The sequence below is a fragment of the Hipposideros armiger genome, unplaced genomic scaffold (genome assembly GCF_001890085.2).
Source record: "Hipposideros armiger isolate ML-2016 unplaced genomic scaffold, ASM189008v1 scaffold_13, whole genome shotgun sequence".
Classification (NCBI taxonomy): domain Eukaryota; kingdom Metazoa; phylum Chordata; class Mammalia; order Chiroptera; family Hipposideridae; genus Hipposideros; species Hipposideros armiger.
In genome coordinates this window covers 3,752,132-3,775,882 of record NW_017731363.1, presented here as the reverse complement: position 1 = coordinate 3,775,882, position 23,751 = coordinate 3,752,132, and the positions used below count along the sequence as shown (strand labels likewise).

General features: G+C 37.7%; 1 protein-coding gene across 5 annotated transcripts in view; it reads right to left on the bottom strand.

Moving 5' to 3' along the window:
* Window positions 1-23,751, bottom strand: part of CDKL5 (cyclin dependent kinase like 5) — a 160,608-nt gene that overhangs the window by 66,475 nt on the left and 70,382 nt on the right. For 4 of the 5 annotated variants that reach the window (XM_019665739.1, XM_019665760.1, XM_019665751.1 and 1 more), the window contains exon 4: window positions 5,846-5,891. In XM_019665739.1, coding sequence (XP_019521284.1) covers window positions 5,846-5,891 — 46 coding nt within the window. Of the gene's footprint in view, window positions 1-5,845; window positions 5,894-23,751 lie in introns of those variants that run through there. The other variant, XM_019665769.1, reaches the window with a different exon arrangement.

The window sequence follows — 23,751 nt, the reverse complement described above, 5'->3', positions numbered from 1 at the left end:
TGGTACTTCCATGAATTCCCGCTTATGTGCATGCTGATGGGCCTGTCATCAGTTACCACTGAGGGTGCTGAGCTTGGTACAGGCAGCAACTCGGACAAGGTTATATAAATTCCACTGACTGGTGACTACATAGCAGGAGGAAAAAGAACGTTAAGTAAACAAACTTATTTCTTTTTTTCTCCCATTTCAAAAATTAAATTTATTGGGGTGACATTGGTTAATAAAATGAGATAGGTTTCAAGTGTACAACTCTATAATACATCATCTATATATCACATTGTGTGTTCACCGCCCAGAGTCAGTTCTCCTTCCGTCATCATATATTTGACCCCCTTTACCCTCTTCTACCACCCCCTCCCCCCTTACCCTCTGGTAAACACTAAACTGTTATCTGTGTCTATGAGTTTTTGTTTGTTTGTCCTGTTCATTTGTTGCTTCCAGTTTCATATCCCACATATGAGTGAAATCATATGAAAACAAACTTATTTCTAAGCTTGCCAGCAAGGCAAGTTAACATACCTAAAAATCAAGAAGGGAGAGTCACTAAAGTAAAAGAAAATAATTTTTAAAAAGGAAGATCACAGGAGCCAAAGATATGCAAAGATAAGTGATGGAAAGAGAAAAATCTAAAGATGAGATGAAACTCTATTGTAACTCTATTTTTAAAGAACTGTGGGCTTGAAAAAGAAATCCAGAAATAGCTGTAACCTACTTTATGAAATCACAACCCTGACATTCTTGTATAGCCAAAGAGGCCCCCCAAAATGGAACTTTAAACGGGTAAACTAGAGGGAAAAAAGTCAACCCATCCTTGTATAAAACCAAAAGGGTACCATGTTTGAGTCTGGTTGCCCTAATTGAAGGAACATCAACAGGAGGGCAATTAACATGGTCCGGAGGGTTTGAACAGTGCTGCTGCCATGTATATATACCGTAAGAGACGAGAACCCTTAAATCCTCAGAGATGAAGGCTGGGTAAAGCACAAAGGAAATTTATTAATCGTGAAAGGTCTAATGTGTTCACCAGATCCTAGAAGAATCCCTGAAGTTTGAAAGAGATCTATTTTGGACATTAGAAGCAAGCGTGGTGTTATCATGACTTGTCAGGATGCTCAAGTTTAGTTAATTGAATTCTCTAACCAAGGGTTGGAACGTTTGTTTCAAGGCCTCTCTTACAGAGAAATCAAGTTCTAAAATTTAAGGACCAATAATTACGAACTCTTGTTTTGTACCATTATACAAAATAAGAGACCAGAGTTCCCTCGATCCAGAGATCAGGATAGAGTTGTCTAGTGTCGGGGTAAAAATAAGGATGAAATACACTGGCGGAAAAAATGGATGATCTTAAACATTTTCTCATGATTAAGAATAAATGTGTCCATTCCAAGAGAAAACTATTTATCTACAGAAAACATAAGCAGCAGAAAATGAATGCAAGCAATTTTATTTGAAATAAAAGCAGAGACACAACCTCAATTCCATCTTAATGGAAGACTGCTACATAGCTCCCTGAGGGTCAGTCTCCTTGTTATATGACAAGGCCCAGTGACAAGTAGGGAGGATCCCTCCTCACCCCATCACCTCTACATTCAGAGAAAGACTGAAAAGTCCAAAGCAGCAAAAGGTGCTGTCACATCAGAAGATCCAAACATATGTGGAAAATAAATTCTAGACCTCAGGATCTCCTCAAAGGCTGAACAGACAATGTTTTTAATTCTTGCTGGCCCAAAGCTACCTGCCTAACTTGGATTATTGGGTTGTCGGAAAAGTCATGACGTATTTTTTCCATGTTTTTTGTTGCAAAAATGCATCATGACTTTTCCGACAACCCAATTATTTAATAAATTGAGGACAGCAGACCCTTGTGTATGTGTATGACAGAATGGTGATCTGATAGTGAAAAAAGATTATCACCTGAACATCAAATCTCATTGTACAAGACTAGAGTTCTGGAAGGGCAGGAGAACTAGGCTAAATTTATCATTATACAGAGTCTGAAAAATACCTTTCAACTAAATAATCTCTAGTATCTTTTTGGTCTGTGGTCATTTTTTTCTTCTCAGAAAATCCAAATACTGAGCAGAACTAATTCTATGGAGACTTCTAGGTGGTTAGGTGTTTATTAGGTAATGTTTCTCTGTGGAAACTTACACTAATAGACAAATTTATAATACTATCATTCAGGTATCATTAAGAATTCATTATCTGAATCTCCACATTTATGATGATGTACAAAGAAGCAAAAGTCATCAAAACAAGAAAATATTAACTAATGAAGTGATCTCAGATAAAAACGCCTCACTCGAACATTCCTCCCTTTTAGCAGGAGTTTTTATCCCAACCCAGTGTGTCAAAGTCTTTCACGGAAAATCACAGGCAAAAACACTGATAAATGATCTGACAGAATTACATTGGAATAAAACACTGACAAGGATGAAGACAGAAAGACGAGAACATGCAGAATGAAGAGAAAACTGACAGACTTTTGTGTATTTTTTAATGATCCACTTTTTATTGTGAAAACCATTCATTGACCTAGCCTACAATTTTACTGTAAAAATGGCCCCTCCCCACTAAAGACAACACTTGGTTCTTTAAAAAATAGCACATAGTTGCTATTATAACCTAAATTGTGTTACCTATAAGCTAACCTTTTTTTTTTCCGGTAATTTTAGTTTCATTTTCTCAACTTAAAGTCTAATCTAACCTTTTATTTACCATGAAACTTTGGTTCCCATTTTAAGTAATGCTCTATTATCCTGGGATAATGAGGACCTCTTAAACTAACTAACTAGTGGTCTACCTTAAAATATAATTTCAAAAACGGTTTATATAAATTTATGGATACATATATATTTAACAAGAAAATAGCACATAATCATATCTTTCAAAGCTAACGGAAGGTAATATATGCTCTTATAAAATATTCCTCAATATCATCAGCGTGAGAATACTTGATTAGCTTGATATGGGTCAGACCAAGTTCAGATACTATTATAGTTTAAAAATGTTCTTACAGGATTATTTCATTATCTTCACAAATATTTTTAAACATTGAATTTAGAAAAATCACTATCATAAAAGCGAAAGAATATTTTCAGAGTAACTAATAATAGAGATTAATAAGAGCTATATGACAATAAGGATATTATAAAACTATGTTTTGTTATAATTGGTCTGACTGAAGTTAAAGATGATAAGCTGTTTCAGAACAAAGTGGCTGACACAGGGGTTGAATGAGCATCCTCATCTGTACTAGACTCTACATACATTCACACTCCAAAAGGGTTGTTCCTCACACATATTCCCGTACTTTCCATTAAGCAAGCTACTGCTCTGGCAGGAGGAAAAGGGTCAAGACAGAAAAGACAGTGTGAGATATCCCAGGGAGAACTAGAAACAGTGGGAAATTGTTTAAAATAGGAATTAACTAAAAAGTTATGAATAATTGGCTATATCTTCAGATTCTACCACAGAAATGTTTAGGAAGTATCCCTATAGAAGTATGTATAGGTGTACCTACAAAGGTGTCCACCTGCAAGGTGGGTGGGTGATAAGGCTGCGTGCCCGAGGTACGGTAACTGCTAATGGTCCAGGAGAGAGAAGGGCAGGGTTGGATTCATGTTTTGTCAGCTCAGTGAAATAAGGGCTGATCAAATGTTTCCTATAATGTCTACACTATTCATCCATTCCCGGGATACCACAGCTAGAAACAATCTGTCTTGCCTCAAAATGACACAAATTCATTCAGACACTGATTGCTTTCTACTCTGTTTCACTGCTATTTACAAGTTTTAATTCTGCTAGTAGGTCATAAGCTTCTTGAAAGTATCCGCACCTGATTTACCTTCGTAGCTCTTACAGCACCTTGTTCAGAGCTCAGTGAATTTCAACAGATACACTATTGATTGCCACTCTGAAGATGTAACACAGGTACAATTATATCGTTTAATTGAAGCTAAGAAATGGTATGCAGGATAGACCGTAAAGAATATGGTACGTAGATTTTTTAAAAAGCAGTGGCATCCATGTCCTAGATTGTACTGCTTTGCAAAAATTTGATGACAATTATTTTTGGTGGTGACTGATGCTTGACTATGTGCTTTACAAGATGAATGCATAGTCAGAAGTCTTTACACCCCTGCGAAGGTTTATGCTTTGATCTACTGTTGCAACCACTCTTTTTAGTAGATGACCACTGGTCTCTTGGCTACCTGTGGTGAGCCCAAAGCCACTGTTCAAAGAACTCATTCCCAATGGTGTCATAGTGGGTGGGCCTGGGGCTATTGCTTCCTGTTAGACGACAGGTACATAATTTGAAGCAGTTTCTTCTTTCTTTCTTTCTTTCTTTCTTTTTTTTTAGAACAAGCCAACATCATTATTTATTGCCTTCTCTTTAAGGCTGCCGAGACAATGGCTGCTCAAGTTCCCAGCTAATGTGTGTGTGCTCCAAATAACCAGCACATCAGTGTCGGGTTACATCAAATACTACTGACTCGACATCCCAGGACTTTGTTAGTGAGCACATGTTGGTATTGAAAGCTTGCTAGGTCTCTAAGGTAAGGGTGATGAAACTGTTCCCAAATGCAGAGGCTGGTGTTTTAGTTAGTGTGTGCTGATGAAGGTGGGCTATGGCTGCTACTGTCACACTACTAATTAGATATGAAGGTGGATGCCACACTGGCGCCTCTCTCCCCGGGGGGAACTATTTTCCAAATGGTAGATTGTGACTCATTAGTGGAGAAATCAATGTATTTGATGCCACAGTAGGCATTTATATGAATTTATACGAGCAGGAAAGAACAGAAAATGGAGAACCTCACAACAGAAAAATAATTTTGTGACACTTTTGCTTCAGTTATAATATAGGACATTATGTATGTAGATACTGGATTGGATGTAAAACATGTTTCTACTGTGGGTCTCTGTCAAAAAAAAAAGAAAAAGGAAAAATGCTACCTCAAGCTTCTTAAAGGCCATGTGTGTCTTCATGGTCAGTTTTTCCACTTAGCCATCTTTAGATGGACAACAGCCCAGGTTTAAAATCATATGACCTACAGAAAGACTTTATTTTTGGTGGGTATATGAACCTTTTTTTGCACACTACTTTTAAAAAATGCTGAAAGAGAACTGACTCTGGGTGGTGAACACACAATGTGATATATAGATGATGTATTACACAATTGTACACCTGAAATCTATATAACTTTATTAACCATTGTCACCCCAATAAATTTTAATTAAAAAAAAGCCTTATTTTAAACTTTCTTGCCCAGCATAGGGTAATTTTAATACTCCATTTGAAATGTTCTTGACATGTGACCAAGGCCTCCAAGTACATTATTTCTTTGAAAAACTTTTATCCTCCCAATGACTTATTCTGAATATAAAATCACTCCCTTGATAACGTCTACATACCACTTATCCCTGTATTTCTAACTGACCGGGAAATGGAGATCACAGCACCCAATTCCGAAGCCTTTCACACAGCACTCGCTGCTTGTGTGAACCCACGCAAGTATTTACTTCAAATCAGTTTTCTCGTTTTAATCATATTTACAAACAGTATAAATAGCATGCCTTCTATCCAGCATATGAAGCAGCATTTCCAGTGCTGACTGTACCTTAAAATACAAGATGCATTTTCTAATATCATAAGATTTAAAAAGATTCACAAAGGAACTAAAAGTTTCAAAACAAAGCATGATAATAAATAACTACATTCACTTTCTGAGATTGAGACTTTATAATCAAATGAATAGAGTCTAATCAGTTAGATACTATCTCTTCCACATTCTATCACAAAAACTAAACACATGTATGTACAGAAAAAATATACATATACCTTCACTGTCCTTGAATTTCTTGATGGCCACAATTTCATGTGTTTCCTGCAAAGGAAAAGAGGCAGAAGGAAAGTCATTCTCCCATGGTTTTCAAACTGGGAATTCTCAGTTGTTTGGGGGGTATATTCTGGGACAGAATAGCAAGAACCCAAAGAGTAAAAAACAGACCCTTCTCCCCCCCCCAGTCCTTCATTTCTTGGTTCCAAAATTCTCTTCTTACCACCCTGCAGACATTGTCGGGGAAGGAAAAGGAGAAGGGGGAGCAGGTGAGGGGCCAAGGGCAAAGATGGTGATAGAACATGGATGAACCAAAACAGCCTCAATGGCTTGAGGCTACACACAAGTGCCAGGATGACTGACAATAGAGCATGGATGTAACACAATGCCTCTTCCAAGCCTCCTCCCTTCTCTTACCTTTTCCTAACAAACCTATCTAGCTGTTTGCCAGCTGTTCCCCATGGATAGTCATTTCAAATCCAAAGCTGGATCAACATTTGCCACCAAGTACCAATCACTACCGCCTCCCGCTCTCATGGACTAACAGAAGTAGTTTGTAAGCAGAATCCTCCTTTAAACTGAAATATCGCCTTTTTTTGTTTGTTTGTTGGAAGAGAATAAAATGAAGGCTGGAAAGGAAATGGAAATGCTAAGAACTAAGCACCACTAGGTGAAATAACTCATGTCTAATTCTGGTCTATAAAAGGAATAAAAATGCTTTTGGTAAAACAATATATTCTTCAAAGCCAAAATGTCACACAGAAAGGTCTTCTGAATGACTCAAGCCTGCTCATTTTTACTCTGAGTACACTTTCAAATCCGTAGGATCAAGTCTTTTAATAAAACATTGTCCCTGAATCAAAACAGACTTTAAAAATGGACACAATACCAGGCAATAACCAACAGGATACAAACCACTAACATTAAAAATATGTGCTTTTCTCCTAAGTTCCTTACAAAAGCAAGAAGAATTATGAAAGTAGGAGAAAAAAGGAAAAAAAAGGACCATTTTAATCATTATGCTGAAAGATAACTCCTGAGTCATAACGATGTCTGTAAATCAAACCCTTTGTTTCTCATTTGCCCACTGAAAAAAGAAAACACTGTCTTTCATATTTGTGTTATAGGGGGAAAAAGATCTGAAAGTGCTATAGGCTACTGAGGAGATTCTTAAGGGTATTACATTTTTTATTTTTAATGGAGGAACAGAATTGTAGAGCACAGACAGCTTTTGGGATGCAGTGTATTTGTATATTAAGGGACCTTCTGACTTCAACTCAGCCTTCCAGGTGCTTTCTGATATTTTAACTGTTACATATTGAGAAGGAATAACTGCCAAGTCACAGCAATGCGGGGGACGATCGGCTAGAATATTAGGACACATAGTACCAAGTAACTCTTCTAGGCATGCTACTCGCTCTCAATACACTGATGCCATTTTCTGACCCTGCTTCTTTTCAAATGGCTCTAGCTAGCAACCTACCTATGGCACAAGGCAAACAAACCCTATCTGGAAACTCTGTTCACAGCACAAAGAAAGGGGCAGCATGACATGCTGAGAATAAGACTGCTCACATCTCAACTGAGAGTGATTCCTGGCAATGCTTCATCCTCTATTGCTAAACTCAGAGTCCCACATACATTTTTTTAATTGCATGCTAAGTGTTAAAACTTTGTCTGATTTTATGGAAGGTCCTGCTTGGTTCAAAATTCTCCTCTGATTTGACTACAAATTTTAATTTACAATTAGTACATTTACACCATCTTGAAGAAAGAAATTCATGGTTTTGTTTTCCTCCTAGCATCTCATAAAAAGAATTTACTGTATAAAACAGTTGCCTAAAAGGGGGTGAAATAAAATGTTATTTTATTTATCCTTTCACCAATATAATGGAAATCCTTTCTCCCCAAAACACACATGGCGTGTGTGTGTGTGCGCAAACACACACTCAATATGCTTTACATATTTACTTAAAGAATGAAGCTAAACAGATGAAGTTTTCTACACAAAATCAATTCTATGTTCAAACTGCTTATGAAAATACTCTTTATAGAAAATAGAATATAAAGGGTATAAAAAGAATATGAATATAAAAGGAGTATAAAGAAGAAATAAAAAAATATTTATATAGCCCTTGTTAACATTTTGGTATATTTTCTTCCAGTAAAGTTTTCTCAAATTGGAATAGTAGTATTATATATTGTGTTACATGTTGCCTTTATTTCACTTGATATTGTATAAGGAACATTTTGACCTGTTACTAAATAAATTTTAAAACCACTATTTATAATGGTTATTTAACTAGTCTATCAACGAACATACTTCAATATCTGCATCTTTATTTCCATCAAGTAAATTCTGTAAGTGATATAACTGGTCAAAGGGTATAAACAGTAAAGGCTCCTAATGCTGCCAAACCGATATCCAAAAATATGTCATTTCACAGCTCCCTTCAGCAGCATATGAGAACCCACTCTACAACTACAGTCAACATTAAACACAATTATTAAAAAAAAACCCAAAAAACCACCTTTAGATGTCAATGAGATCAGAAGTTTTCTTCTATCAACTGATAAATGAAATAAGGTCTACTAAGGTTAATAATTTTCTTACTGATTCATGGATGTGAACTTGCTGCCAAATTTTGTTACAGTTCTTTTCCCCAGATTGCTGTGGTCACTGAATTATTTAGGACAGCTTTGTGGCTATTGTTGTGGAATATGACTTATTATCATTATTATGTTGTGGAATATGACTTATTATCATTATTATCAAATTTATTGTGCATGCCTTTATTATGCTCACTACTTTCACGCTCAAAGTCCGTACTTAGCCTGGGTGTAGTTAATATTCATCCACATTTATCCACCTTGATATTTTAATGAACTTAAGTCTTTATTCACTTTTAATGTATCTGAATATGTTATATGGTAAGGGAATCTCAATTTAAAATAATTTCTAAATTTTGAACCAATTTTCCCAATACCCTGGTTTTTTTAGTTCTTTACTGTAGCTTAGCATCCGAGCTTTTCTAGTCTGGTCTATACTATTGACTCTTATGCCAGAACCAGTTTAAATTATTTTGACTGTTTTAAATTAATCTGGGGTTATAGACCTTGATTCCTTTTATACCATCTTGTTAAAAATATATTTATTATTGAGACTAGGTTTTGGCTGTTATACTTAATTTGTAATTATATACACATGCACTATTTATTATATTTGGGCTATATTTCTTTACCTATTTACTTGGCTTCCCTATTTACCACTGGTCCTTTCCTACGGTGGTTTTCACATATTTGAGTTCTCAACTTGCATTAAGGTTTGGCTCAGTCAGTGTGCATCTCTGAATGGATTCCTGAGGAAGCACCCCATTTTCCAAAGTCCTCACACATGAATGGCAACTTGGCAGGCACAGAATTCTTGGGAAGGCAACCTTATGTTCTCCACCATCTTCGGGGTTACTGTAAAGCTGTACACACTGCAAAGCCCTTGGAAAGTGCCACTCCCACCATAGACATCACAGGTTTGTATGTTTATTAAAGCAACTTTCCAGAAGATAAGACTGTTTCGTTATATAACAAAATCCACACATGAGGATACTTTTCTAAGAAGAAAATGAAGCAACTTCAAAGAAGGACTGCCATTTTCTAATCTACATAAGGCTCCAGATGGGCTAGCAATGCTCTGCTGGTTTCCTGGTATTTCGTGCTGTAGAAAAGAAGTCTGACACCAATTAGGTTTGTATTCTAATGTAGATAACTTTTTTTCCTGCCTTGATGCTGTTAGGGCTTTTCCTTGGAATAAAAAATTTTAATTGTCAGAATATATCTAGAAGTGTGTGTGCGCGTTTTGAACTAATATTAACTGGAAATCAGTTTTCTTCTAAAAACCTTAAATGATTCTACAACTATTTTTTTTAACATTTTCTACTAGAAACCTTATAACTTTTAGGTTGGATCTTTCATAACTGCCTTACATGTTTTGTTCACTACTGCATCGTAAATGCCTAGAAAAGCAGGCACATAGTAGGTGTTCAATCAATATTTAATGAAATTCTCATGAGTGAATTAATCAAAGCTGATGTATTAATTTTGTTCTTTTACTCCCTCCATTTTAGGTTTCTTTATCTTCTTTCCTTATCTTAGCCGACTTCTGCAATTTTTGCCTTGTTTCAATGCTTGTTCTGTCTATAGAGGTCATATCCTCCTGGCTTTCCTTAATGTCACCTGTTTCTCACAAAAGAATCATTTTTAAAACTATGTGTTGCTTCTAAATCTCCCCAGCAGTGTTTTCTTTATCTTCCCATGGTTTTTACAGAAGGTTGTCTCTGCCCTGCCCCGACCCTTTTAACTCACCCTTACAAGCACAGGAAAAGATCTGCCAGCAGCAGAAAGGATGGTTGGGTTTTTCAGCAACCCAAATTTCAAAGGCAGATTGATGCTCCCAAGCCCAATTTCCACACCTGGATTCCTAGCAAGCATTCTTCTCATTGAGTTGGCTGGTCTGAGGCTGGACCACCTAAGCAGGGTTCTCCGAATGAGCTGTTTGCTGAGCCCACACTTCTAGCACACCCTGCTCCCACTACTCTACACTCATCACACCTTGCCACGGCGGTCTGTGAATCCTGCGATGCAGCATGCCACTTTTCAATCCTTCTCTACGTCTTGCGTTACTGTATTTGGGCATTTAGTCTCTGAAAAGATCTGGCAATACAGGCGCTGACGTGGGCCAGTGGGGGATGGAGAACTCCAGCGCCCGCAGGGTCAGGATGAGTTACCAGCGTGAGGAGCCTGCCTGCTTCCAGCCCCCATGAGCCTGGGCCCAAGTCTCTTCCTACCTTTGGATACTCTGTCCTATGCTCAGAAAGTAGAATAACTAGCATGATGTTCAAGGCTGTATTTTTCAACCCATCTCCCTGGACTCTGCCAAAGATCTTTGATGACTAGTTTCTTAATTTACAGAACTTTTATGAGTTTTTGTTTTTAAATACCTTCATGGGTATTTAATGGTGAGGGAGGAGGTGATACACCAAATTTTATTACTTGTACTACCAACCACTACCTTGAGATGCTACACATAACACAGGTGTAGAAAAAGAAGGAAAATATATGCAAAATAACTCTGAAAGACTGTTTTAAATTCAACTTATTTACAAAGCATGCCATTGCCCCCACAACATCTGCAACAGAATGTCACCAGCTGTAGTTATCATGATAGGCATAACGTGCTACTAGTTTCGTGTCTCATTTTTTTTAAACAATGAGCTAGTTAAAAGGAGACATTTTAAACAACTAAGGATGTGATGAAATATATAAGTAAACCATTAATGATAATTCCAGACCTCACCCTTAATTTTGTCTCAAAATTGGAATTATACTATTTCGGAATGCAGAAAGAGGTTCCTGAATTGTACTGTTATCTCCATGAGTGATTCAAGCTACATCAAAGCAGTTAGCATTTCTCAGAATAAATTTCCCCAGCTGAAAAAAAAAATTAGAACCAGAATACATAATAAATTTTATGAGTAATAACAGACAGAAAAATATCTGGAGGGCTTATAATCTATAGTCTCAAGATCTCCACCCCATTAAAATCATGTCTCAACCACTGAACAACCATACTGGACACAGAGACCTGTAACCAAAACTCACTCCTGCCGCAGACTGTCGAAAGCTCCCGAGTCTTTGGTTTCTTTCCAGAATTAATTGTCCCTTCTTAAGATGTTGGCAAAGCAACTAGCTGGTATAATATTAACAATAATAAAATTTACTAAGTTCTTTTAAAATGCAGTTACATAACTTGATTTAATTATGCTCTGGAACACTGAATTCTCTAAACCGATCATACACTGTATAAGGAAGTAGCAGGAGTCACTGTTTTAAATGCTTTGCTCTGTAATTTTAAATATCCAACATGCATTATAAAACAGAACAGAAAAAAAAAACTACTGATTTTATTTTACTCTACTATTCATGGATTAAATCATTCCAAAGGTTATACTGTACAATTCATTCCCTAATTACTCTCTGAGGAGACCCTTTCTTGGGAGAAATTCTTTCTTTCTTCATCCAAACAGCAGGGAACACAACTTGACAACTAAAGTATTTAAAAATATTTCAATCCACATTTTATATGCAAATATCCCAACTGTCTAAGTGCTTTCACACAATGCCCAGAATTTTCCCCAAGATCATACAGCTAAGTTAAGTAATATGGCCATATATGTAAGTTTTCTTGTTGGAAAGGATATATTCTGCAACACACATGCATCCCACTAGAGAAGCATCATTATTTCTTTGTTTTTCTCAAAAGCACATGTTAGCACCAATGAAAATTTTCAAATAGTTTTCTAATAGTGTCTGTTATAATATTTATACACCCAAATGTATGTGCAAATATTTCAATGTTTCCTTCTTTATTCTGACTTTTTTCACAGAAAACCTAGAATAACTTATAGACAAATTAAGTTGTTTTTACACGATGAGCAAAATTACAAGATGGGAATAAATTCAAGCACAGAATACATTCCATGGCAGGTGGACAGAATGGAGCTAATATGTGTTTGCCATGTACCATAGAAATACAAAATATTTTCCAGGATATGCAATAATAAAAACTAGATTGTTTTCCAAGAAATCCTTTGGACATCTTTACTTGACTTGTATTGTTTATTACTTATAAACTACCATAGTTTGCCAATAGTAAAAGTTAGATTAGCTGCTAAGTTTAAGTACTTCAGGCAATATGAGGAAGGAAACAATCTCTGGCAAAGGAGAGCATTTCAGTGAGCTGTGCATTGGGCCCCGCCTTATGTGGGGTTTTACGAGACATCCTAGGTTTTCCATGAGTAAATGAAGTGTCTAACACACACAGATGCTCACACCTTGGTGTGTAATAATGCATGACAGTAAGTTGAAATATATGTGCAAAGTTAAAAAGTACAACCAATGTTATATGATATGCCACCGGAGCTCAAAGCAGATTGATCATGTAAATATACAGAAAAACATGTACACCTCTTTCAGATTTAACTTGATAATATGTTGGTTTATTCGCATCTGCTCTCTTTTCGGAAATGTAAAATGTCATAAATATATCTAACCTTCATCCCCCTTCCTTCTCTCCCCAGAGGTAACTTCTATCCCGAAGATGGTATGTACCATTCCTACGCACCTTTATTACTAGAAATGACTACCCATAAGCAATTGTACTACTGTTCTGTACACTGAAAATCATGTAATGGGTGTGTTATTGTACACATGTCTTTGCAATAGCTTTTTTAAAGCAGGACATTGTGTATCTGAGATTAAACATAAATCTGGTTCAGTGGTACTCAACTGGGGATGACTGATCACCCGTGTCGTCGTCCCCCCGCTTCGCCCCCCACATCTGGCAATGTCTGCAGACACTTTTGGTTGTCAAAAGCGGTGGGGAGGCTACTGACATCTAGTGAGTAAAGGCCAGGGATGCTGCTGAACATCCTACAGCACACAGGACGGCCCCCATGGCAGCGACTGCCTGGACCAAATGTCAAAAGTGCTGACGTTGAGAAACCTGGCTCTAGTTTATTCATTTTAACTGTTTTGTGGTACCCCACTGTAAACACTCCCCCCTTGAGACACACTGACCTCTTGTTGAGGAGATCAGGTAAAGTTTTTGAGAAGACTAATATATTGTGAAAAGAAATTTTCGTTGAAAATTAAATGACTACAAGATTAATTCTTCAAAAATTATTAAAGCTATTATATTAATCAGGGCACTAAAATGTCTACACTCATCTCATTATCACAAAAACAATTACTTTTATAATAACTTTTGTAACATGGCTCCTTTAAAATATAGTGAAACATACCAAATGATATATTAAAAACATATTAATTACTTTTTTGTCAAAAAAAAAGTACATCTGGCAAAGAATAATTTAGCAAAGTCTAACAAAGACTACAGCAATAGCTAGCAAGGTTCACATTATTGGGATATTGCCACAGGAAATACTGGTTTCAACTCTAAACTGTTGTTCATAATTTATATGCTAAGAGCACTTCAAGAAAACTGACATTTTAAAAAGCATCACAAGGAAAACTCCTAATGAATTTACTTCATGCTCAGCCTCTGAAAAGATGGCAGTCTTATGAAAATATTAATACATTATCAAGAACATGAGAGCATGAAGCCAAAAAAGGAAGATGTGGGAAGTGGGATCTTACGAAGACAGACTCATGTGAAAAACAACTGCCTTCAAGCAAAATCAGTAATAAAATTCCTACGCAGCAGAATCTATTTTCTCATTTATTTCCATTAGAGCATCAAATCCCTTCTACCCCCTCTGGGCTTAATCTGCCCACCACAAATCTTTATTGAGAGGTAAAATGAGAGTAAGAGTGTAAAACATTTAGATAGAATGACTAACCATTCCTTCATCTTCCCCCTCTGAACCTGTCCCCACATCTCATGAACGCCAGCCAGAAATTTAGGATACCGCTGGACATCTCCGTTGTCTGCACCCCCAAGCCTTTCCAATCTATACCAAGTGCTGTTGATTTTTGCCTCCTAAATCTTTTCCAAATTGGTCCACTGTTCTTTTCTACCCAAACACTCCCATCCCAGTTCAAGCTCCTGACATTCTCATTGGAGTACTGCTGCCTGGTCTCCTAGCCCCTCTAATATGTCCACCACTCAGCAACCAGGCTCTTTGTTTGGAAAAAGAAATCCGATTTCACTGTCTCACCTCTCCCCCTAAAACTCTGCCCAAACTCCCCTGCCCTACGGAGTCCATCAGAGCCCCTAAATTTACGTGTCCAGCAAGGGCTGTCCAGGGACCACTGGGATGCTGTCCAGCCTCCGCTCCCTGGGTCTCCCTTGCTCGCTGAGCCCAGCCTTCCTCACCATGACCTTTCCTGCCACAGGGCCTGTTCCCTTTGCTCTTAAAAGCTCTGCCCTCCCTTGTCCCACTTAGCCCTACATTACCCCGCAGGATGTGGCTCCATCTTAACTTCTCAGGGAGCCTTCCCACAGCCCCATGACTAGGTCTGAAGTGCCCCATACGCTCTCTTAGCAAGTACTTCTTCTTCATAGCTTTTCTTAAAATGACACCTTCAACAACAACAAAAAGACGGCTTCACATATTGATATGGCCACTTGATAAAGGTCTGATTCTACCACCGGAGTGCAAGCATGTAGGTAAGAAATAAATGTATGACTGGCCCAAAGGTGTGCAGAGAGAGAGAGAGGACCATCACCAATTCAAAGCACATTCTGCCAGCCCGGGGCATCCTTCCTTTTGGACATCGTTTACTAATTCCGCTACAGCCTAACAGAGAAACACCTTTTCCTACCATGATTTTAAAGAGGAAAAAAGACACTCCTTGGTATACAAGGAATTAAAAAAAAAAAAAAGAACACAGAAAACAAATACACACATTTAGTTTAAGGACAGTGTAGCACTAGGAAACACATTAAGATAGATGTTTCCTTCCTTTGTTTAAAGTTTCAACAAATGAAGATAATGAAAGAAACATAAAATCCTTCACAACTGCGGCTGGTCCTCTCCAGAAGTCCTTTAGTAGGCAGGAAATTGAGTAAGCTCTCAGGTTCAGGAGTAATTATACTGCCTTGACTCAACACCTCTTTTGTTACTTGGCTGCTCTGGCTGGCCTTCAACAACAACAAGGTGTTCTCCTTCACCTTGACTGTTCTCCTTCACCGTCACCGCGACTCCATTCTGTGACAAAACTAGTAAGATTTCCTCTAGCCTGGCAAAATGTAACATGAAAACAGAGACGTCACAGAACTACGAATATCTAACATTCGTGCAGTGTGAGACATTCTCAGCGAAAGAGATACTTACAGACCCGAGGACTGGCTAACACTTGTTGCTTCCAGTGCTGTATAAGTGACATGGCTGCCAAAGCCTGGCAGCTAATACGCTACAAACATGCAGTCATTTTGTATTAGCGGAGGCGCTTTGGGGAATGAAGGAAAAGGGGTAACGCTTGGGCTGATGTGGAACAGAAAGAAGGGAAGAGCCTCTAGAGGGGAGACAGAAGAACATGAGTTTGGTGGTGAGACAAAAAAATCAAAGGGAGAGACCCTTTTGAAAGCAAAGCCACATTCTTAAGGAGGCCACTGGAATTCCCAGACTTGACTTAAACATTTTTATTTGAACATTAAAAATAAACACATCCAGTAAGGCTATGAGGCATGGGGACAGCTAGATGGCTGACTTTGAGTGCCACAAATATAAGAATAAAAAACATAAAAGTCTAGGACCACTTAGTTGATGACACCCACAAAGCCTTTGGAAGTACTTCTAATGTGGCCCAGTATAACTCTTAGTGGATGGATATGAACCTGAAGGGACACTGGCTGATGACATCAAAGCATGTACCCATGAGGACCTGAGGGAACCAGTTCTCACAGAACTGCACACTTAAAATGATACATCTTATTGTACATAAGGTATATTCTTGTATGTAAATTATACCTCAATAAAGATGAGTTAAAAGGATTCATTTAAAAATAATTCACCTCATAGTTACAGACTGATATACATTTACCACCCTATGTTAATATTTTAGATTAGGTAATTAATAAAATGTTCAAAAAACAAAATGTAGTTCTCAAGACGAAAAATGAGGCACCCAAAGAACAATTTTCACTAACCCCTCTGGCAGAGCAAATAGCAACTCTTTTCAACAGAAAGAGAGACAGATGAACTTTCAAAACGTATTTATAGATCATACAAAATTTAAGATACACTTGATTTTTACATAACCCACACTCTCAGACATGATACGCAGACGCTGTCAAACCGCCCGACTCAGACAGTGGTATGTCAGCAAACGAACAGCTATTTCAAAGAGTACATGGTAATGATGCCTGGCAGACAGCACTTCAGTTTTGTGATATTAACCATTATGTCTGTACTGTAGTTATTGTGCAATTGTGTTATAATTTTATTCCATTTGGCCCTTATTTTATAACAATGAGTAGATAATGAGAAAATGAAAATTCCATTTCTAGTGATCAAGTAATTGAGGCAAAATAGCATTAATTAGGCATGCCAAATGCAGCCAATCTACAACCTCAATCAAGCAAACATTGGACTTAAATAAAACGTGTTCAATGTGAACAAAGAGTACAGAATTTAAATTTAAACACTGGAAATATATCCTCAAAAATGAAATCTAAGATGTGTGAAAAAAATGCAGCTCTTAAATTTTCTATATCTGACTTAACCTTGCTTTTCCAACTCTGACCTTGACTTTAACTTGCATTCTATAGTAGCTCAGTCCTTTCTGGTTTATATTCTTCAGGTAAGTCTCAGGTTTTCCGCTCTGATTTTCTCCCTGCTTCTACCAAGATGGCAGGTGTGTGTGTGGGTGGCGGGAGGGAAGGCTTACGATTACTTCACTACAGTTAGGGGAGAGCTCTCAGAGAAACACACGCAGGCCCTTGTGTTGTCCCTCTGGGGCTCTGGTCTCCAGGGCAAGGTTCCTTATAGGCCTGGGTCCCGGACATGGGCCTGACACTGCTGTTGGATCCCATGGGGGCTGTGGACTCAGGTGTGCAACCCTGGCTTAACACCTAGCGGTCTGGCCTGGTCGCTTGGGTCCTTCTCAGCTTTAATTGGTGTTGATGACAAGATTCTGCAATCTCATTTACACCCACGACCTGGTCACCAACTATAGTGCTAGTATCAGCCTGCCCCTCAACACAGCGTCCCATGACAGGTTCGCCAGGGTGTGCGGTAGCTTTGGAATTCCTTAGAAGCCACTCAGGAGCTGAAGGAGGCCCAGGAATCCTGTCTCCACCTAACCACGTCATGCCACGTTTTACTCTGCTGTCACTGCTTCCACTGTAACGAAGCAACTCTGTAAGGCAGTTTCTTTCCTGAGTTCCAAAAAGGGAATGGGGCATAAGCTGCCTTTACTTTGGCTCTACCTCAACCTACTGCCCCCCAAACCCAGAACTTCAGTTCCCTGAGGTGGTGAGAGGGGTGTGGGAAGGGAATATTAGGACTTGGCCTGCCCTAACTCTTCTGCCCACATTCCTTTCATTTCTCCTTTAAGTTTCAAAGGAATTTCCCCTACAAAGAGGAGAAATTCTTACCTGGAACCATGACAGAAGAAAGGTCAGGTGAGAAAAACCCACTTAGTGGCCAAAGATACATCACCAGGTATTCCAGAAATATTACCCCTATTAAATATATAGAGATTCAGGTATAATGATAGAAGAAAAAACAAAGAAAGGTTTAAAATTAAACTAAACTGATGATGAACATAAAAATACATGGTCCAAACGAAGACAAAAATCTACTGTTCTACTGAACTGGTGACAGAAAGACAGCTTGCTACAGATTCCTTTATTAAAGAAAAGACTGACTGTACCTAACTTTCTTGTGGCCAATTTCTCTGGTAAATTATGCAGATCCCATCGAAGTCAGCATACTTACGTTTTGCAGACATTGGTAGGTAAAACGACATACAGAAAGCTAACAAGAGCAGACCTACTATAGGCAAGTTGCTCACTACTTATTGTGAGTCCTAACGAAAACCAGACCCATGAGTACTTGAACCTTCTGCCAAAATTAGACAGTATAGCTAAAACGGTTATATAATCACTGCTTCAGAATATCCGATTCTATTTTGCTTGTATCCATCATGAGCTTATATAAAATTTAAAATCTGTAATTCTGGACTTTTGGCAAATACTTTGCCCTAATTTTACATTTTCCTATAAAATACAAAAATGAGAGCACTAAAATCTGGTCAAGAAAGCCAACTCGCCAAGGTTTAGTTTTTTTCCCCAATTCATGAGAAATATGCAAGGGTTTTAGGATAGAAACATTGTTAAGGAAACTCCCAGTTCAAAAGCAACCGGAACTACATTCTGTATAATATTTTTAGGTTACTAAGATCTAAGGTCCTCAGGTGCAGGATTACTACAATACTGCCAAGATGTGAAAGACGGATAGGTTATAGCAAGAGAAACTTAGAGGCCCTCTATTCAAACAACTGAACTGGATTACCTCCAGGGACCCCGTGATCACGCTTTCTGACAGGCATGTTCACACATAAGCAGACAAGGAAACAGAATGGTTCAACCAAAATCTGGAAACAGTTCCAAGTCACTGCATTTTGCCATATCATATCCATGTAGAAAACTGAATAGAGTCAACACTGGTAGCAACAATTTTTCTTTTCTTTGAAAACTTATTTTCCAAAGTATTGAGCTAATTTAGTGAAACCTCATTACATCTTATATTATGCATTGTAGGGGAAACTAGTAAACATCAGGTTCACTCTCTCTTATCATACAAAGAGAGGAATACCACACATAAATCAGCTGCCTGTAATATTTTTGAAAGATCTAAGTCTGGTTTATCTTCATATTCAAGTACCCAGCACCTTATCTTCCATGATAGGTATGTAGAAAATGTCTGCTGAAGTCACACTGTTACACAGGCATGAAAGAGGAAATCTCTACCACCATCACATAAGGAATTTGGATGGCTCATATATGCCACCGTGACTGCTAAGGAAAAAAGAGGAGGAGGAGGAAGAGAAAGACAAAAATCCCAAAAGTGGCCAGGCCTTTCAAAGAACCATAGAATATAAGGCTTAAGTGGTTCAATGTTTCAAGAGAATTATTAGCCAAGGCACACTATAAACCTAACAATATTCTTGTATGTCTGGTTACTTGACGTCAAGAATATCATTGAACCATTCTAGCTAAAAACCTTCTTCTAATAATATTCTCCCAGGGCCTCACTGAGGTCATCCGTTTCGCACATAATAGATACTTAAACCATATTCTGCTGTCAATCACCACATTGAGAAAAAGGAAGGTGTATTACATATCATGCAGCCTGGCGGCTTTCCAAGGCTTCCGGGATAAAGTTTTGACTCCATGCTTTATCTCCTAACTTTTAAGAAAAAATAACCCCGTTCCTGCCACACCTAATTATTTGCAGTGTCTTAACTGGATGTCTCACGCACTTGCATTTATCTGTTCTCCATTCATTCATCCTTTCTCCATTCATTCATTTACTCAATCAACAAAACATTTTCCAAGTGACAGGCACTGTGCTGAAGCACCGGGGGATACTCCGGAAACAAGACAAAGGGAGTCTGTTCTTGTGGCAGTTACATTCTGAAGAGACATATAATAAGTCAACAAATAACAGACAAGAAGACAAGAAGATAATGGTAACCGCTTAAAGAAAGCAAAACGGGGCAATTCAATAGAGTGTTTATTTGGGTAAGGGAGTACCAGAGGAGGTGATATTTTAACTATTACTAAATGACAAGAAGCCAACCCTGCTACTTCCACTTAATTCTTTTTGTCTTCCTCAAAACCTTCCTTTGGGAAGCACTGCAGGGTCCCCAGCTTGTTTTGTGTGCTCCTCCTTTGTCAAGGTCCCTTGAATCCTATCCACAGCTCCTGCGGAGCTCTCACACATATGCACTGGAATCTGTGACGGGCCATTCGGCCTCACTTCCCACCTCGGACCATATTAGGATCCGTGAGTATAGGCGCTTCCTGTAACTCAGTGCCCCTAAGACCTAGCACAAAGGCTCTCCAAAGAGCAGGCTGCGTGACTTAGGCAGTTCAGCTGCTCTAAGCACCGCTTAAGGATCTTACAGAAACCAAGAAGAAATGAGGCAACAGACACACCCGGCACAGAAATGAGATTATGTAAATTTTATTGTGACTAAAAACGTCACAGAAAATCAAGACAAATATTATCTTGTTAAAAGGACCAACTGCCTGAGTTTTGAAATGAATGGCCTGTTTGTTGACATTTTCATTTTCTGACAGCCTGTGAACCCCTCAAGGGCAGAGACCACATTCCCTATCACTAGCTATCAAGAGCCTTTCCCTTGTAGAATGTGGGCTCTCTACAATCATCAATCATGCTCCTTCTTGCTTTTCACCCTAAACATCCAGGACTCACTACAGCAAGTGCTTTAACAAATGTCTGCTTAATGAATTTCAAGTTTTAAAGCTCACTCCTGTGGTTACCCCTTGAGCTAGAACTAACAAAGTCTTTCTATATCAACAAAGAATGCATTTAAATGGCATGGATGATAAACCAATATGAATTCGAAAAAAGATACTTGCTTCAGATAAATCACAGTGGGTAAGTGCCTGTGGAAACTTAAGAACCAATGGTATAAAAATGCAAATTAATGGATGACTTTAGGAGAAATTATACATTATTCTCTAAGAAAACATGGCAAAAATTCTTTACTCAACACTGTTTATAAGGAATAGAACAAACTGTTAGATTATACTACCAAGCACAGAGAATATGTATGCAAATGAAACTTGATTCCACATTTTAAATGAATGGGAAAATTTAAACATTTTCACTGAAAAAGCAAGGTAAAGTGTAGTGAATCTTTTCGGAACAGAGGAACTTGGCTACATCATAACTGCTTTATAATAAGGCCCTGAACTAGGATTTAAATCTAATGGCATGGATAATAAATAGATAATGACTTGTGAATCATGTGCTTCTAGTTATTCTACTACCTGTATTTGAACAAAAAGGCACCTAAAACAATAGAAAATATCACAAATGTGTAAATAAATGTGATAGATATACATAATAAAAAAATGATCTCATTAATTTCTGAGTCCTAAACAACTGAACAAAAAAGGCAGAAATTTCTTTAAAAAATCATTATTTCCTACTCTTAGAAACAAATAAAAAATCTGAGTAAAGGACTATACTCCAAGCAGTATAAAATATAAGTACTAGTTATTTTTCATACTCCTGTTGCCAGATCTATGTAATTTGATAAGAAAACAAAAAGTATTCCTAATTAGAAACATGCTATAATTACATTTAAATATGTGATACCTTTTGAAGCCCAGAAGCACTTCTTTCAGACACAATCTTGATTTCAAACAAATAATAAAGCCAAGTGAAACTCAAAGGTTGTCACACTTTCAGAAGAAGGGTAAAAACTTCAGATCTAGAGCCAAACTGCCTGAATCTGAACCCTGGCTCCGCCAAACACTAGTTAAGTGACCTCGGTGCTTCAATTTCCTTTTGTGAAAACTGAGTCTTGTAATACCACTTATTTCTGAGGTTGCTATTAGGATTAAATGAGAGGTTACCAGTAAAATGCTCAGAACATGAGCTGAATGCTATTACCCTTATTCCTACTACCAGGGAGAAAGTTCCACCTGCGCTACTTTTGGGCATTCCGGAATCACCAAAGCCAAGTTTCCAGGGGGACTCAGAGCGCATGGCGTTTTGTCCCTAAGGGGCCTCTCCTTGCCCTTGGGTGTCAACAGAGGCGGGCTGAGGAAACTGAACTACTGTACCATCCCCATCTGTCCCCACCCAGCAGTGTCAAAAAAGGCCAGATAGAACAAAAGATTAAATAAGACCCGAAGTCTAATGGCATAATATCCAAAATGTCAAGGTTTCAATAGAAAATCGTTTATCATACTAAGAACCAGGAAAACCTCAACATAATGAGAAAAGACTATCAAGAGAGGCTAACACAGAGATGTCAGAATTATCTGACAAGGATTTCAAAGCAGCCATCATACAAAGAGGAAGTCTCAAAGGAAATTTTAATTTCATAGAACTTAATGAGAAGACATTATATTAAAATATGTGGGATGCAGCTAAAGCCGTACTGAGAGACATTTATAGCACTAAATGCACACATTAGAAAAGAGGAAAAGTCTCAAATCGATTACCTAAATTCTTACCTCAATACTAGAAAAAGAAAGTGAACTCAAATAAAAAAGAAAGGGAATAATAAACATAAAAGCAGAAATCAATGAAATTTCAAACAGGAAAGCAATTGAGAAAAATCAATGAAGCAAAACCTGGTTCTTGCAAAAAGATTAATAAAATTGGTAAACCTCTAGCAACACTAATAAAGACAAAAATCATCACTATCAGGAAAGAAACAGGGGAGAATCCTCCAATCCTACAGCCATTAAAAAAATAAGGGAATGGTACAAACTCTACATTCCTAAATGTGACAACTTAGAAGAAATGGGCCAATTCCTTGAAAACAACAAACTACCCAAACTTAACCAAGATGAAATAAACAAATAGTTGCATAATTAAGTAAATTGAATTTGCAATTTAAAAGTTCCCAATAAAAGAAATCTTCATGTTCAGATAGGTTCACTGGAGAATTCTATCAAACACTTAAAGAATCAACATCAACTTTATACAATCTCTCCCCGAAATTAGAAGAAAAGGAAACACATGTTGACTCATTTTATGAGGCTACTAATAATATACTGATCTCAAAACCTGACAAAGCAAGCACCAAAAAATGGAAACTATAGGCTGATATATCTCATGAACTCAGGCACAAAAATTCTCAGCAAAATATTAGCAAATCAAATCTAGCGATGTGTGTGTGTGTGTGTGTGTGTGTGTGTGTGTGTGTGTGTGTAAAAACTATATAGCATGACTAAGTTGAATTTATTCCAGATATGCAAGGCTGATTCAACATCTGAAAACTGTATCAACATGGTAAAGAAGGAAAATCATATGATTATATCAATTAATGCAGTAAAGGAATTTGACAAAATTCCTCACCCATTTGTAATTAAAAACAAAAAAACAAAATCCCAGCAAACTAGGAATAGAAGGCAATTTCTTCAACTTGCATGTGAACCTACAATTATCTCAAGAGAAAAATTTTAAGAAAACAAACAGTATGTGAAAATGAATGTGAAACAGGAAAGCAGCAGTATCCAATTTGACTCCCAAGTTTCAGAAATTTTGCAGTGCCTGAAACAAACACACCTTCCATGAACATAACTGTGATTATTCCTCACAAAAAGGCTTGTGAGAAGGAAATCTGAAATCTCATTAAACCGAGACTGGGTTTTCCAAATGAACTGTCAGAGCAG